At 39.3% G+C, this 18,507-nt stretch overlaps 2 protein-coding genes across 2 annotated transcripts; one reads left to right on the top strand and one right to left on the bottom strand.

The window, feature by feature from the left end:
• Positions 1-1,545: 1,545 nt before the first annotated feature.
• On the top strand, positions 1,546-3,575 carry LOC144962370 (uncharacterized). Its single transcript, XM_078895264.1, has one exon. The coding sequence runs from the start codon at positions 2,165-2,167 to the stop codon at positions 3,356-3,358; it is 1,194 nt and encodes a 397-aa protein (XP_078751390.1). The 5' UTR covers positions 1,546-2,164; the 3' UTR covers positions 3,359-3,575.
• A 3,585-nt stretch (positions 3,576-7,160) lies between these two features.
• Positions 7,161-17,881, bottom strand: LOC144962379 (uncharacterized). Its single transcript, XM_078895268.1, has 2 exons — positions 17,740-17,881; positions 7,161-8,831 (listed from the first exon to the last, which is right to left on the bottom strand). The coding sequence occupies exon 2, from the start codon at positions 8,829-8,831 to the stop codon at positions 7,911-7,913; it is 921 nt and encodes a 306-aa protein (XP_078751394.1). The 5' UTR covers positions 17,740-17,881; the 3' UTR covers positions 7,161-7,910.
• Between the last annotated feature and the right edge of the window lie 626 nt (positions 17,882-18,507).

Here is an 18,507-nt window from a genome sequence, read left to right as displayed (position 1 = left end):
TCTCTAATTTGTTTCACTAACTTTCTGTGCACTTCCTGTTTGAGTAGCAGAGTAGCCATTGCTGTTGATCTGAAGCATTTGAGACCATCGATCTTCTATCTGATTCCATCACATTGTAAGTACAACATCTGCACTTTTAAGTACTTTACACTTCTTTTAAAATGCATATTTTTAAAATTGTGCCAAGTTTCTCAGTTTGTTTGTGATCCTGAGAGATGATAATTGCCTCCAAACATGCACTAGATGCCTTGATATGGAATATGTCTTGCAGCAAACAAGCATTGTGCTAGGGAAATTCCACAACCTTTGGGTGTGGAATTTCCCAGTCTAAGTATTATGGGATAGTAAAGGGCTGAAAGAAGTAATTTTGTACCATTTTAGCCCTCTCTTTTCTTCATTTATGTAGTAGGACTACAGAACTTCAATGTTTCCAAATCTTGGCAGTGGGGCAATTCCACAACCTGAGGGTGTGGATTTACCCCGGATACTTTGATGTTAAATAAGTCTTATACAATGGTTAGTTTTTAATTTATGGGGGGTTACTGTGTTTAGAAAACCTACATTACATCGTCCATGAACAAATAGGCTGACTTTTCTTTTTAAATTTCCTCAGGAACACTCCGAATCTTATGAACGCTGCATCTTCTTAAGATGGTTCGAAATAACAAACGGAAAACTGTCGCCTATGACCCTGAAGATATGAAGAGGGCAGTGGATCTTGTTCTACAAGGTACAATGGGCTACAAGAAGGCAGCCAAACTCTACGGGTTAAAGTTGGAAACTGTGCGAGACCATGTCAAGAAAAAGTATACAAAAATGGGTAAGTGAATTGTCAAACTCTATGCAAAGATTCTAGATCTAGATTTTAATTTAGTTTTAGTTGATTTTCTGACAGGAATTCCTCCGGTCGTCAAAGAACTGTTGCCAATGGGTGGAAAATTGCTGATAAGCCCATCACAATCTAGCACTGCGGTTTTTTGCCGCCGCAAATGGCGAATCACGGTTTTTCGTGGCCGCAAATGTCAAATCACAGCCGCGAATGCTGGAGCCATCCACGGTGCCAGCACATTATGGTTGTGGGATGTACGATTTACTTTTCTTTTATAAAAAAAAATGTAAATATAAACTTGCGTTGACAAATGCTATGTTTGAAGATTACTGAAATCCAAACTTTTGATTATGTTTTCATTCACAGGTGCTGGAAGAAACACAGCATTGACTCCAAAGGAGGAGAAAGAACTGGCAGAATGTCTGACACTTCTGTCACGCTGGGGATTTGGACTAACCCGTCAGGAGACAATGGCAGTTGTGGGAGAGTATGTCCAGTCTCTTGGGCGTGAAAGCCCATTTACGGATGGTGTGCCTGGGCCTGACTGGCTTGAAGGATTTATGTCGCGCTTCCCCGAACTGCGTCTGCGCAATCCAGAACAGCTGAAAGCCAGTCGTGCCAAATCATCAGCCAACAAAGGAATTTATGATGAATGGTTTCAGCTGGTGAAGTCTACACTGGAAGAGAATGACCTTCTTGGGAGGCCAGATCGCATTTATAATGTGGATGAGGGTGGGTTTCCTCTTGATCCCAGCCGACTGAAGATCATCACTGAAAAAGGAATATCCCACCTGTATAGGATCATTGGAGGATCAGGTCGGGATATGATAACTGTTCAGGGCTGTGGAAGGGCAGATGGTGTGATGTTGCCACCTTATGTGCTGTACGCTGCAAAAAACCTCCGTTCAAAGTGGACCGAGAACGGGCCTGAAGGCGCAAAATACAATGTATCAGATAAGGGGTGGATGGACACTGTTTGTTTTCATGACTGGTTTACGACACAGTTCATCCCCTTCCTCCCTCCAGCTCGACCAGTCGTGTTAATCTTTGACGGCCATGCTTCACATACAAATGTGAAAACGATCTTAGAGGCGGTGAAGAACCAAATTATTATATTGAAACTCCCCCCGAACACCACTCATGTCTTGCAGCCTCTTGATGTTGGAGTACATGGGCCCCTGAAAACTTCTTGGGAGCGCATTCTGGTCAAGTTCGCCCGGCAAAATTTAGGCACCCCACTAACAAAGGAACTCTTTCCAAGTCTCCTAAAGAGCCTTTGGAACTGATGGAATTTCTCCTGAGAACATAAAGACTGGCTTCAAAAAATGCGGCATCATGCCTTTTAATCCTTCCCAAATATCAGAGTCAGTGTATGCTTCAGCAGAATTTTTTGACCGCCGGGCTCCTGATGTTACTGTGCCCTCCACGTTGTCACAACCATCAACATCGCCTGCTCCATCATCACCTTCACCGGCAACTTCATCTGCTCTGCCTGTTCCATCATCACCGTCAACTTCATCTGCTCTGCCTGTTCCATCGTCAACTTCATCTGCTCTGCCTCTTCCATCATCACCTCAACCGTCAACTTCATCCGCTCTGCCTGTTCCATCATCGCCTCAACTTCATCTGTTCTGCCTGTTCCATCATCACCTCAACCGTCAACTTCATCCGCTCTGCCTGTTCCATCATTGCCTCAACCGTCAACTTCATCTGCTCTGCCTGTTCCATCATCGCCTCAACCGTCAACTTCATCCGCTTTGCCTGTTCCATCATCGCCTCAACCGTCAACTTCATCTGCTCTGCCTGTTCCATCATCGCCTCAACCGTCAATTCATCCGCTCTGCCTGTTCCATCATCGCCTCAACCGTCAACTTCATCTGCTCTGCCTGTTCCATCATCGCCTCAACCGTCAATTCATCCGCTCTGCCTGTTCCATCATCGCCTCAACCGTCAACTTCATCCGCTCTGCCTGTTCCATCATCGCCTCAACCGTCAACTTCATCCGCTCTGCCTGTTCCATCATCGCCTCAACTGTCAACTTCATCCGCGCAGCCTGCCACCCCTCCACAACCACCATCCTCATCACCACAGCACTTGTCTGACCACTCATATTCATATGTAAATAGCCAAAGCACCATCCAGGATTTTTTCTTGAAGCGTCTGACACTGACACCGTTGTCAAAGTCAAAGACCACTGCCAACACTGTTAACAGGCAACGTGCAATTCGGCGCCAGTATGGCGAAAGTCTGACGGCAGAGGAATCCATACAGCGTCTTCTGCAGGATGAAGAGGAAAAGGCAGCTAAGAAACGACCTGTTGCTAAGGGGAAGGGCCGGGGGAAGAAATCGAAGGCAAATGACTCTGAAAATGCCCCTCCACCACCTCCAGTGCTACAGATACCTGGGGGAGACGACAATGACAATGACAGTACTGACATTGATGACAGCGACGATGACCCGGACTGGAGACCCGTTCGTCCAAGATTCAAACGAGCAAGAAATGTTTTTGATGACTTTCAGTTTGAGTAGTTTCGATTTTAGTGATGACTGATATCATAGTGAAACATTTCTTGTTATTTCTTTTGCCTCTATGTTTAAAATCTTTTATTCTAAGATAGTTTTGTATGTGAGACTGTAGGCCTATTTTTGTTTTTTCGTGGTATTTTAGTAGTATTGTGAATGGGTGTGGAATTGCCCCATATTTGTTAAGACAATAAAAAAAACAAAAATTGAGATTTGCCCTCAATGCCTTAGTTGATGCTATTTTTCATTAGTGCTTCAATATGGTTCATGGGAGTGTGATTTGTGGTCAAAATTTGGGGCATGTGCTATGGTTACATTGGCCTAGTTTGTAAAATAAAAAAGTATGGTGTGGAATTGCCCCTGGTCGCCCTATTTCCGTTTGAGATCACCTAAATGTCCCATCCTGATGTTAAGCACAGGTCCCCACTCAAATGTTTACAAATAATATATAAAAATGTACCGTAAACAAAACATAATACAGTGCACAACAGAGATGATTTACAAGGGAAAAAAATATCGCCCAAAACTAACTATACATTTGACTGTTTCCCTCTCAGCCAGGACAAAACCAAGTACACGTAATCCCATTACAAGACAAAGACAGAAAGCAAGTTGGTAAACATATGTATTGGGGGATAGAAGTAATAGAAGACACATTAAGTACCTCCCTGTCCACTATGGGAGGTCAGGAACCCCACAGAGCGCAACACATTTAGGTCATATCTGCGCCAGTAAAAAGGAATAAAATGGGATAGTACAACAGTTCTAGAAATACAACTACAACTAAATCACCCTAGAAAAAAGTAGACAAAGGGGAATGGTCCAGATAGGGAATAGGTGTAGATTCAATGAGCATACCCTCAATGTACTAAATTTGAGATCACCAAAGTCTCATCCAGACACAAGCACAGGTTCCCACTAAGAGGAATACACTCAAATGTCAAAAAACATCATACATTTAAACCAAAAAAATGCAACAGTCCATAACAGAGATGATTTTTCTGCTAGCTTATAAGGGGTTTACGGTCCTTGCAGCACATTCAGGTCATATCAGCGCCAGTTAAAAAAGAAGAAAATGAATGGGATAGTAAAAAGATATACAGAATTGCAATCGAAGCACCCAAGAAAAGATAAGACAAAGGGGAATTTGTTCAAATTGGAAACATATGTAGATTCCAATAGTACACTATCAAAATCAAAGTAGTTAGTTTGCGATCACCTAAATAAAAGTCTCATCCAGACACAAGCACAGGTTACAACTAAGATGGATACACTCAAATGTTAAAAAATCACAAAACATAATACAGTGCACAACAGAAAGATGATTTACAAGACAAAAAACATCATCTCCCAAAACTCTACATTAGACACACCCACGAATTAAGTGCCTGAGCGAGCCTTTACTCACGGTATAGGTCAGGTTGACCTCAGGGTCAAGCGGTCAATCCTGCAGGTAAAGCTGCATACAATGCATTACGTTCCAAAAACATATAAATTGAGTAACGGCATTTCCTGTTTTCAGTCTACTGCTACTCCTCTTTTAAATTCACAACATATTTTTCAAAGCTTGGATATAACTGCATTTTTCTTGTTTGATATTTGTGTCTGGGTTTCATTATTCTGCTGTGATTAGTTCTTTAGTTGTTTAAACCTGAAAAACTCAATGAATAAAATCAATTACAGGAGCTATTTATTTGTTTTTAAAATTAATATAAAACTTTTGACACAAAAAATTGTTTTTAAAGTTGTATCGGCGCATCTAACATTCTCTGGGCTTTCTAATGATTAAAACCGTTTAATGGACTTGTCTTTTAATCTTTTATAATATTTTTTTTTCTTGCAATGTACATACAGGTAAAATGATCACACTTAAGAGACCCACATGAAATCTTTAAATGAACTTTGTAGAGTATGTGGCTATACAGCACTCACTCAAAAAGAAAAAAAACGTAATCGCAAAAGATTACTGTGTAATGATTTCAAATGTGAAATACTTTTGTTATTTGATATTGATATTGGAAAAGACTTAGAAACAACACATTCAAAAGTGATATGTTACAAATGTGTAAAAAGAATCAAAAAAATGAAAGTATATAAAGGAGAACAGTTTTTAATAAACTCCCGGACTATAGTAAAAAACAGTCAGCATTTGTGGACAGATTTTGTACCCAGTGACATTACAATGTGTACTGTGTACAAAACATATACAAACATACGAGTCGGCTGCATTCAAGATAGGCAGTCAAGTGACATTCAAACCTTAGACACAACGCAAGAGACACATTCATCCACACTCCACAGAAATCACAGTAGACAATGTTATAATGACAACCAGACTTCTTCAAGTTTCCCCTGACTTACAGTCTCATGTACCAGAAAAGAAGATAAGATTAGAAAAGAACGACAGAAAATATCAACTAAATTATCAGGAAACAATACAGGACAGTTTACAACGTATTAGACAGGTAGAGACACCTAAACAATTTGAAATTATAATGTGACTTTTGACTGAAAGAAAAGTGAAATAATAGAGCAGGAGCTTGGATTCCCTCCCTCTCCTGAGAATCATGTTTTTCCCCCATTTTAGTCTCTTTCTCTCTCTCTCTGTCTATCTATCTATTTTATTTATCTCTATCTCTTTCTCTCTCCCACCCCCACCTCCCTCTCCTACGTCTTGACACACATACGCTCATGCAGACAGACAGTATTGCAATAAATACACATACACACAAAGTCAGATAGATAATACACATAATTTACGTTTTGTACAAATAAATGTTTAAAACCATCCCGGAATTTGGAATTATCTATGTTTTCTGTTATTCAATCTGTGAGAAAAGATTGTCTTCATTGTGTACTTCGGTGACTTATACGAAACAATTACGGCATCCCAAATATAAACGGCTATTACTATGAAATGATTGACAAGTCCATTTAGAGACGACGTAAGTAAATTCTCTTAATGTTTGTCTTTAAGTTGAACCAAGTTTTATTGCATTTGATCGTGTCGTTTTTTTGCAATTTGGGGGTAAAGTTAAAAGTAAGTTAATTATTTCTCAAAATATGAGTAATTTATAATTAACAATAACTTCCTTTCAACTAACACTATGAAAATCAAATTTATATCATAATACCAATTATTTTCTAAATATTTTCTTTCTGTAAATTTCTTTGCGTTCATGATCGTATTAAACTTGGGATAGCAGGTTTACAAAGTAAACAAACACGCGTAATGACTGTGAGTAAGAATCATTCTCAACAGGTAATTGTTATCATGACCCCGAGGTCACGCCCCCACGAAGGCGAAGGGGGCTGACTGGGTGGTAAGGCATGCGGTCAGGTTGAGTTCACTGAACAACTAAAGGCTAAAGGCACGGCTTTTCGTTTCTGTGTAGACTGTACCCTCCCTCCTCGGGTGTACGGCCAGGGCCTGGACAATACCAAGCAATCTCATTCGAAGACAAAGAGAGAAAGCAAGTTGGTAAACTGACATAGGGGGGACATAAGACAAATGCCTCCCTGCCCACTATGGGATCAGGAACCCCCACCCACTGTTTACATTCGACTGTACCCCCCCCCCCCCCGGTCAAGGACCCCGACCAGGGCAAGGACAAAATCCAAGTAATCCCATCCCAAGACAAGGACAGAAAGCAACCCAGAGAACATGAACATGTAGGCGGTAGAAGACAATATGACCTGCCCACCATGGGAGGTCAAAGACCCCACCAAGGGAGAAAAAGGGTGAAAATTGGTGTAAAAAGAAGTCCACCAAATACACAACAATGTAAAACAAAAATAACCCATCTGATAATATATAATTACTTTTATTATGACACTCCATTCCTGAATGACACATTTGATTACTCGCATTCCCCTTGATTAATTAGTAATACAAAACAGCAACAATCCCACTGGCAGATGGTATGCCGGAATGAGAAACTTAAAAAATAAAAATGGCTATGTCAACCATTATACCAACGGCCAGTATAATTGTTAGCAAAAATGGTAAAGATAAATTTGAGCTCATGAAATAATTTCATACAAGAGGTCCATGGTAATGAATGCCAGTCAGAGTTGGAACTTGGACAAGAAAGACATGAATGATTTTAACGTTGCAATAAAATAAAAATATATTAAAAATAGCACATCGGTCTTCCATGATGTTATCCGTAGCAATAATCTGAGGTTGTGATCAGATATATGAGCTATGATACTATTTTCTATTATCATTACTATAAAAAACTAAATTACAACACGAAATGTCATACCAGTCATATGACAATGTAAATTTGATGAAAATAAGTCTTAGGCTCAATTACAATGGACTGATGCTTACAAGATGATGGTATTGTTATGAGGACATCAGTTAAAAGTACTACAGATCAAAACTACCTGAATAAAACAACAGCATCATTACAATGGAGTTGGTCAGATGAAATAAAAAATACATAAATAACGCAAGCTTCACTCTCTTGCATGACACTAACAACAATCAAAATCATTCAGGAATAATTCTTAGTCAATTCTACATCACTGTCACTTCTCGTCGATGTTGTGATTACTTTAGAGATACACGCCATGCAATGTAAACTGACTTGAACTTGTCAAATCCAGCCAATACACCAGCTCCAGCGACACCTCTGAGAATGTTGGCACCAGCTCCTTTCATCATGGACATGAAACCTTCGTTCTTGATGATCTGAACAGCACAATCCATGGAACCCTTGTATTTGACAGCCTGACCAGAGGTCATCATCATACGACGACGAATGGTGTCAATGGGATAAGACAGCAGACCAGAGGATACAGTCACACCATAACCCAACAAGAAAGAGAGGGCAACGCTGGCATCATCCTTCAGTAAAATGGGTTTCAAACTGTCATAGAGACCAAAGTAGAAACCTCTGTAGACGATGATACCCACACAGGAGATCACAAAACCTCTGTAGAGACCTACAAAACCATCAGACTTCAGGGTTTTCCTATATACGTCGACCAAGCCATTAAATTGACGTTCACCTGCACCTTTACCAGCAGCCTTAGCATCATTAGCCAGACGGGTACGAGCATAATCCAGGGAATAGACAAAGCACAAGGACATTGCACCTGCCGCACCACCAGAGAAGATATTCTTTGTGAACTTTAGGGCATACGATTCGTTAGGGGAGGATTTGAATAATGACTTGATGGTGTCCTTGAAAGCAAAGTTGAGAGCTTGAGTTGGGAAATATCTCAGGCAGTTGGCCAAGTTACCACGCCAGAATGGAAGCAAACCTTCAGTCTTGAAGGTACGAACAGTGCAGTCAACAACACCCTTGTAGGGCTCTGAAAGACGACCAGCCTTTATCATCTCATCTTGATTCTGGACAAGAAGTTTGATTCTCTCAATTGGGGCAGCAGCTGTCTTTGAAATCACAGCAGCAGCTCCAGACAGGGCAAAGTTTTCGGCAAATCCTAATTTTGGCTGTTTGCTAGACATCTGAAAACATAAATAGAGTAAATTTTTAAAAAATGAAAAATCATTGAAACACTACAGCACCATATATATATATATATATATATATATATATATATATATATATATATATATATATATATATATATAATATATAAATTATTATATTATATGATAGATAATAGATAGATAGATAGAGAGAGATAGATAGAGAGAGAGAGAGAGAGAGAGAGAGAGAGAGAGAGAGAGAGAGAGAGAGAGAGAGAGAGAGAGAGAGAGAGAGAGAGAGAGAGAGGGAGGGAGAAAAGAGACAGGATGTAAATGCAAACTTGAAAAATATTCTGAAATTCTGCGAGCTCATTTCAATAGTCTAAATCTAAACTCCAAGTGACACTCTAGGAATGAGGTGATAAATGGCCTTGTGATTGTGACATTTTGAGGACTTTTGAGTGATAAGTCTCAGAATAAAATCCAGATTATTTTGTTTATGGATGGATTTTAATGATTTATGTCTCCTTTTTGTCAGGAGGAAATACCATTATTTGGTGTTGTTCATGCTTAAATCAGTGCCCATTTAGTAAATCTTATCCTTATCTGTATGGATTAAACAGGGTTAAATTAGTTCGGGATAATGAAAAAATCAGAATTTTGCAATTCTAACTTATTTTCACTGCACGTAATCCAACACCTAAATTTTTATATTACAATTAAATTCAGGTCAAAATATTTCCCCAATGACTAAATGAATCTGACAATAATAAAAACTCGTACTCAAATTTCAACAGCCATATCATTACTAAGGCCAATTTTGAGATTGGAAAGATGGTCACTTCCCGATATTTATCATTCTCTCAGGTCCCAAACCCTTCTGCTAATAACAAAGACAATTAGAAGTACATTACAATAACAATACGACATTAGGTTTAGAATCGTCCCTTTACTTCATTGGTGTAGCTTTCAATGAGAACAAACAAATTTGTTCTTTTTTCCCCCATCACAGTCAAAAGTTTGTGGCAGTCTCAACCAGAAATGAGACCCCATGGACATTTCTCATATAGACCAAGGCTAAGGGAAATGTATCTTCAGACTCATTATGACTGAAATGAATTGCAACACACAGGAAATACAGAAACAGAAATACATTCCAACTGGCTTTAGGAAGAAAGTGTAACAACAACTCAGAGCTCAGTCATGAATACTCGATATGTATCCACCATCTTCTACTTTCGATTCTGAAGCCCATGATTTGCCTCTGGTAAACTAAAAATAACCCTCCTTGTTTACACAACAGATGTGAATCTAGTTCCGAATTAAAATTCGGAAATTCGAACGCTATCAATCCTTAGTACTTCCAAATTAAAATTCGGAAGCTGTCGTGGAAATAAGTTGAATGGTTAAATACACGTATAATCATAACTGACACAACAGTAGTGTCAATTAAGTGTTTCAGTACATTGAAAATGGATATTCACTACAAATTCTCTATATGTACAGCAGTATCTCTTATCACAAAAGTTGTTGGTAGTGAGGTATTAAGAAATATTTAAATAGTTTGGGGAAGCTAGAAAATGTGTGAAAAATAGGAAATCCTAATAATTCTGAAAGATTTACATCCCTGAAGAGAGAGAGAGAGATATTAAAAAGGCACCTGCAACAGAGAGAAAAATTCTAGACCCATTTGTCACTCCCCTTCAACTATCAACTAATCAAAGAACACCAATGGTCTTCCCTGTCATCTGGCGCCATTCTGTCCGGTCTGATGACATAAAAATGGGACTGTCACCAAATGTCACGAGACTAGAGCACAGGTGTCAAAATATGACATAAGACAATGGTGAATTTGCGGTTTTGAGGAAAATGTTTGACACAGCAAATTCAGCGGAAAATTTCTGACAAATTCCCGAAATCCTGGAATTCAGCGGAAGAATATCACTGATAGAAGAATCCAGAATCATCGTCCAGTAATTACCTTTATCTCGGTATTGGAAATGGAAATGCTATTAGGCTATTTTACTCAAAACACTGAAACCGGAGGTTATTTTACTCAAAACACTGAAACCGGAGGTATTTGACTTCGAGATATCGCGAAACCGGAATTCCGGCATGAACCGGAAAACTGACACCCATGATTCGCTTTTCCATAAAAAATTCACCGAAAAATCGGTTCAACAATGTAAAAAAAATCGTAAATTACAAAGATTGTAGAGTCGAAGATTGTTAATCTGAAAAGTAACAAAGAATCATGTCAAATTGTGTGAAGACATACGATTATAAGAGACTTTGCAAAGGTGTGTTGGTAAAACAGTGACTGTGCGAACGACTGCGAGAAGCAGCCACAAACATAGAGAAGCGGGGAATCTCCTTGGTGACCACACACTGTGCACACAGAACGGCCGATGTGAAGGAAGCTAGAGGAATTGAGCTTTTATATAGCGCAATATCCACTAAACATGCTCAAAGCACTTTACAAGGGTTCCCTGGCCAACAGCAACATTTAACATGTAGGACAAGACATGACGCCATTAAGGCGATATTATAATATTTTCGGACAGAGACAGCGCTGTTGATGGCCAGGTACTCATTTTACACCTGAGTACGGTGAGAGAATGTGAGTAAAGAGCCTTTTCCAAGGACTCAAGTATGCTTAGAGCGAGGCTCGAACCCAGGACCATCCGATCCAAAAGCGAGTGTCATACCACAAGACCACATAGCCACACAAGGAATGAGATAACTATAGATATATAATCCCAGACGATTATAATATGCTTCGGCAATGTCATCCACTGTTTTAAGTTTCCCTCGATTTATCTCAATTTAGGCTATAATTTTTTTCCCATATGAGACCAGATTTCTTTGAATTCATTACTGTCGAATTTAGTGTGTCCCTAAGGTAGAGAATAATAGATTGTCTGATTTCAGACAATTGCCTGAGAATTTACAGCTGTCTCTCATTTCCTATTTTAGCCTCTGACCTATAACACACAAAAAGTGTGATTGTGGGGGTGGGGACGTAAGAAATCAAGGTCATGCTACCGTGCACTAGAGCTGTATCGGGAATTGGTTTCTGAGGGTCTTGCAAATACAGAGCCTTTCATGGAAAGGTCTTTCGAACTCCAAGACGCTTGGTTTGTTTTGCTATCTTGGCACAAATGAAACCGAGATGTCTTGATTTGTAACCTAGTTGCATCGTTTTGTGAGAGCAAACAATGCAGATAATTACAAGCGGCAGTTTGTCAGTCGGAAAAATTAAAATTAAAAACAGCGTAGCCACATTTGAATAAAGAAAATCATTTCAAAGCCGAATTTCAATCTTACTTGGACTTAAAAGAAAATCTTACCATCTTCATCAAAAGACAAACAACAGTAATACAATTTAAAAACTTGCTTTTATATAGTGCAATATCCACTAAACGTGTTCAAAGCACTTTCTATCAATATTCTTACTGCTGCTATGGTGGAAACGTTTTATTCTGCATTAAAAAATATAATAAATGGAGACTATTATTGAAAACAAAAAAAATCAGTGTCGCTGGCAAAGGCAGTGATGATAATGGCAATATGACAAAAAGGAGGAAAATGTATCTGTCCATCGGGCAAACTCAAGCCGAAATGCAAAAATTACAATATACAATATAACAGTTAAGTAACATTATATAATATAATTCTCTTTAATATTTAGACCTGTAAATGAGCTCTATAAAAATTGACTGAAACTCTTCGACAAACTGAAGATTCAATTATTTAAAAAAAAATAAGGGCATCATTGGAGAGGAGAGTGATAAAAACAATACATTAAAATAGTGGGTGTTATTTCTTACTGGAAATATGACTGCCATAATTTGATGTAGAAGGAATGCTAAATAAGCATGTCATTCATATAGGTAAAGATGACTTCATCAAAGTCATATTCCTGCCTCTGGAATTTTTTTTGACATAGTCAGAAAAATAATCACCATTATCATCTTTAACTTCTAGCCATGACCAATTGAATTTATTCCTCACACTCACATCCTTAACTTTATCGATGCTCGACAAGTCTGAATTGCGATCCCAAAGAACAGCTCAGCCATTGTGAGAACATTAGAATAATGTAGCAATGAGCAAACTTGATTTTCAATCAGTAAATGACAGAGAAAAAAAAAAACTTAAATAAATATGACTTCTGGCCAATACACTGAATTATTAAGTAGAAGTGAATTATCAAGAAGAAACTTCGGCAGGCGTAGCGGAAAAATTCAAAGAATCGAAATTAAGGTAAATCGCCACAAAACAGCAAGCTCGCTTGGGCTCGAGCAAAAACAATGGCAGAAAACGTCCTGATTTGCACGGGAATTAATTAGGCTACTTACCATTGTTCTTATAATCAGGTACTCAATCAGTGAAGAAACGGTCAGTTTGTTTACAATGTGAGGCAATCGAAATGTGCTTTGTAGCAATCTATCCTAATCTAACTTTCGATTTAAAGGTGTCTCCATCATCTACTAGAGATGTTACTTCCGGCATTCGCATTTTATTTTTTTTATACTTTTAAACCCCTGCTTGTAATTTTGGTCAATTTTGGCTTAGACGAAACAGTGAAATTTATCGCTCGGCGGCTCAGTTAAAATTGGCTACCGTTGGGATCACGACAGGTTGGAAAGTGAAAAAATTTAACGAAGGCTGTGTGAAATTACACTGGGATGTGTTCAGTCACGCCAATTCTAAAAAGCGCCGCTTAGCCTTGGCAATAAATCCATCGTTAATATTAACGGCTCCCATGAGCTATGCGTAGCGTTATGGAACACTCCTAATTACTTTACGGTCATTCGACTACGATTTGTGAATTCTTTCTTTCTTCACTTCTTTCTTTCTTTCTTTCCTTTTTTTTTTTTAAATATTTGAATTTGACAAATTGACTGATTTCAGTTAATTGACTGAGAATTTACAGGTCTAAATATTTAAATATAAGTATTCAATGAACTGTCCTTTCCCCAAAATAATTTTAAAGGCTCAAAATATGAATTATACCACCATCTACATCAAGAGATAATAAATTTTTGGCCCAAAAATAGAAAGTATTTGTTTTTACTATGCAAAGCACACTACAATACCTTTAATGCTGCAACCTGGTGGCTGTGCAGTTTATAGATTAGAATCAAATATTTAATAACTTGCAAAACATAGACTATCTAAACAACGGAAAAATAAAAATGATTGAAACAATTGCTTTCTGCGTCAATCACCCTTGCCTATTGTAATAGTTTATCTTTCTATGACAAGATGACTGCTAAAAACATAAATGAAGATAGAAGGATGGTCGAGAAATATGGGTAAGGGAGAGAGCGAGCAAGAGGAGAGAGAGAGGAAAAAAAGAAATTTTAAAAGAGAGAGAGAGAGAGAGAGAGAGAGAGAGAGAGAGAGAGAGAGAGAGAGAGAGAGAGAGAGAGAGAGAGAGAGAGAGAGAGAGTAATGAATTGATTTTCTAGTTTTTTGGGCCCAATCCCCTCCCCAACATTTATTCATCCTAGGACCCCACTGGTCTTGTGTCACTTTCCACATTTGGTGCCACCATGTCTAGGCCGACGTCATAAAAATGCGAGTGTCACCAAACGTTGTGTTTTTATGTACCTCCGTGCGTTTTTATTTCACCGCCAACGGGGGTGCATAAAGACGGTGTGTTTTTGTATACCTCAAACAGAGGTGCAAAAAAACACCACCGTCACCAAAATTCATGCAACTGAGCACAGGTGTCAAAATTTGACACAAGACATGATGGTGATTTATTCATTGAGCTACCGTGGAGCGGTCCTTGGCAAGCTTAAGGACCACGGTCCTACGGTCCCTGGGAAATGAAAACCGCAAGGACCGGTCCTTTTCGACATTGAACATTCCTGAGAGACTGTTGGAAGTTCGAACCGTTTTGACCTTTGGGACCGTGGGATCGTTCATTCTTGAACCGTTAAAGACCGCTACACGATGAAAACCGTGGTCTACAGGAGTAAAACACACGGAGTAGTCACACTCATTTCAAATTGTAACCAATTAGAGAAGAGGGGTGATGCCTTCTTTATTTGCTCACCGTACTTCATTGTTACTTCGATAATTTAATAAAATTTGAAATTTATCCCCATTAACGGAGATAATGGCATCGCCCAAGGCGTTGGTCGAGTTGTTCGTGGCGTTGATACACACACGCAACTCCTACCCCCCCCTCCCCACACACACACACACATTAGAGGGCAGCGAGCATTGAAGAGTAAGAGAGAGACGTGAAGTTATAATAAGAGGGGGTGGATGCGGTAATAAGTTAATAAGTAATAAGTGGGGTCCATGGTGACTTTTCGCCAGATCTAACAAACCCAGCTACCCATTCACTGCTGAGTAGACAGGGATTCAGAAAAAACTCGACTGCACCCGGGATCGATCTCTGGCCCTTTGCGTATAAAGAGAGTGGTCTATCAACTGAGCTATCGGGTCCCCAAATATTCTATTGGACTTTTTTAAAATACAGACGTTATAACTGGGTTTTTTGGAAGGAAGAAACTAATGAAACTCATATTATTTGATTAGTTAAAACACCAAACGAAATTTTAATATTATTGTATTATTTTAAATGACGACAATGCGATAGAAAGGAGTGGTGACAAGAGATGGACAAAAGAAAACAAAAAATCGGACTTGCTACTTGCTAGTTTCGACACACACACACACACATCTGTAGTAGTCACATGCATTTCAAACAATAACCCATTAGAGAAGAGGGGTCATGCCTTCATCATAGATCATTGTCATTGCGATCATTATGGTGTAGTAAATTTTGAAATTTACCCCGTATAATGGAATCGTCCAAGGCATGCGCCTCCTGTTCCCCCCATCTCACACACGAAAGGGCGGTTTGCGGAGTGGAGGGAGGTGGTCGTCTGCCTCTATGGTCGTCTGTGTCGTTTAGTGTATGGCAAAGTGGGGGTGGGTGCGATTAATTAAGTGGGATGGGTGGTGATTGGTGGAAGATAGGCAACCGAGGCAACGAATCGCTGGGGAAGTCGTATGGCACGAGACCGTTGAAAGGTGATAAGAAGTGAGGACCGCCGCCGGTCTTCCACTATGGGACCGGTCCCCGGTTCACAGCTAAAAGACCGTGGGACCGGTCCAAGGACCGGTCCTCAGCGCCGCACTACTGAGCACTGTTCATAGAATAATGTTTGACGCTTCAAAAACAGCGGAACATTTCAAAGAAAATACCAAAATCAAGCAAAAGATTATCATCACTACATAGGCTTAATTGCACTAGACTCCCACCGTCCTGCATCCTGTGACACTCCTATTGGAACTGCTTATCATAAAAAAGTTTAAAAAAAAAGAAATCGGAGAGGAGGGAGAAACAACGAATAACGACCAGTTCCCAGTACTTGCCTAGTAAGTTTGAATGACGTAGCTAAGATATAGCATCACTCTGGTTTGATCGCGTCATTTCATACGTCAATAACTAGCTTCATACTCAACCCAAACAGCTTAAATAAACTGTTTGCTGATTGGCTGAAACTAATAATATCAACCAATCAAACTTCGGCTTTTATTTCATAAAGAACACAATGGAATTTTTACTGAATCAAGGTCGGGTCTGCGTTACGTTTCTACAACTGACGCGCGTGTGACTCGGAAAAGGTGTGTTACATTAAAACCACCGCTGCGGTATTGGGGTCGGAATGGTGTGTTACGTTTATACAACGGTCGAGGATCGGGGGTTAACCTCTTAAGAGGAGAAATTCTATCTTTGACCCAAAACCTGATCTTCCCGTTTTCATCACAAGAAAAGTAACGGCAAAACGATTATGGATAGTTGCGATACTCTGAATGCTTTCTTGGTGGAAACACTGTACTCTCCGTTAACAATAATCACTTTTAAGGGGTTAAAAACATCTGCGAGCATCCATGACATGCACTATGTCATAAGGCAACCCCCCATCTCCCTTGCATCTTCCTCCATGCCTCCCTTATCCCTCCAAGCTCATGGTAGTGGCAGTGGAGGATGAGGGTGAGGATAAAAAGACCTTTTCCTTCAATCAACTTGTCTGATATGGAACCAGTTCTCCCTTAAAATTTAAAAAGTACAAAAAATATCTTCTGTTGACAGGTTTAATTGTTTGTAGCAGACAATAAAATTCTGAGAAGAGTCATGTGACAGCGTAAAACGGGACATGTCTGGGAATCCTAATTGTCCTACTTTTTTTAATAAACCGTAAAAACAACACAATTTTGTATCGAGTCGATTCAATGGGTCAGGTAGTCAGATAGGGCCGGTATTTTTCAACGAACTAAAGTTCTGAAAAATCAAAATGTATCTTTAACTTTAATATGAAGGCATGTTCAAAGGCGAGGTGGCCTCCAGACTTCAGCATCAGAAGGCGTTTCTCAGAAGACTCCTCTCTCTACTAGTCTCAGTCTCACCACTCTAGCTTTTATTTTTTCTTAGGACTGGGGTCAGTTGTGAGAATATTTGAGTTGTTTCCCTTAGCACGAGGAGCTTTCTGAAGGCTTCCCAGGCGTTGACCGTCTTAGAAAGCTCGCTTCTCACTCTTGTAATTTGTAAGATAACCCACACCTGACCTACAGCCTACAATTGTGTGTGAGGACAGGTATCATCTGCTGGCTCTAGATGAATAATGCTAATCACAATGCCATTCCCAAATAGAGATAATGAATATTTGTTCATGTGGCACCTAATAAATTAAAATTACAAGAGGAACGATCCAATGTTTCGACACCTGAAATTATATTTCTATTGTCTTTCCTTATAAAAATCATTTGACCGGTATGATCTTGAAAAATAAAAGGAGCGGTACTGCGAGTGTCGAGCTTCGCAAGTTTCTATGTAACAGATATGCCGATATCAAAATACTTCATTCTTGCAATACACAAAAATTTAGAGAAAAAGACTTGTATTTATAATTACCTTGAACTGTTGGAATTTTTTTTTCTACCAAAAAATTGAATCGACTTGGCTCTGCCCTTCAAGTCGTTACACCACGTTCGACGGTGTTGGAGAATGAAAAGAATGACTTGAAAACGAGGTTAACGTAGTTTGCACTAAAGATGGGCATTATCAACGATATGTAATAATCAATTATATTGGATAATATCGATATGTGACAGTAGCATTTCTTGTCCCACCTAGCTGGAACAAATCCAAATTGAAGATTACTGATTTCTGGTCTGATCTTATTCCTCATTCTCTCCATCAAGATACGAAGCAAGATTTTTGTAATATGACTCATTAAACAAATTGTTCTATGAAGGCCACATTCGTTGGCTCCCGGTTTCTTTGGTGACATTATGAATATTGATTTGCTCATTTCACTGGGTATCTCCCGTGAATCGTAAATTAAATTCACCATTTCAGTTAATTTATCAATTCCCCAAACTCCAAGTGCTTCATTCAATTCTACATGAATATTGTCAGGTCCCGGTGCTTTTCCCCCTCTTCATCCATCTGGGTGCATCCTCCACTTCAACTTTTAAGATAGGTGGTCCTTCTATGGGGTTATGGATTTGCGCTTTGTTCCCTCTTTCATCATGGAACAGCTCCTCGATGTATTCCGACCAACGTTACAATATGCTGTTTTTATTCATCAGCGCTGTACCATCTTTAGCCTAAACGCAGCCTTTTTTGTACATTTACTATTCCTGTTCACTTCTTTGATCGTGTTGTGGAAGGTTTTTG

Source organism: Berghia stephanieae, chromosome 1 (genome assembly GCF_034508935.2).
Source record: "Berghia stephanieae isolate SIO BIC M18660-M18661 chromosome 1, UCSD_Bste_1.3, whole genome shotgun sequence".
Lineage (NCBI taxonomy): Eukaryota > Metazoa > Mollusca > Gastropoda > Nudibranchia > Aeolidiidae > Berghia > Berghia stephanieae.
The sequence above is the reverse complement of the archived record's forward strand: the minus strand, read 5'-3'. Positions and strand labels throughout refer to the sequence as shown.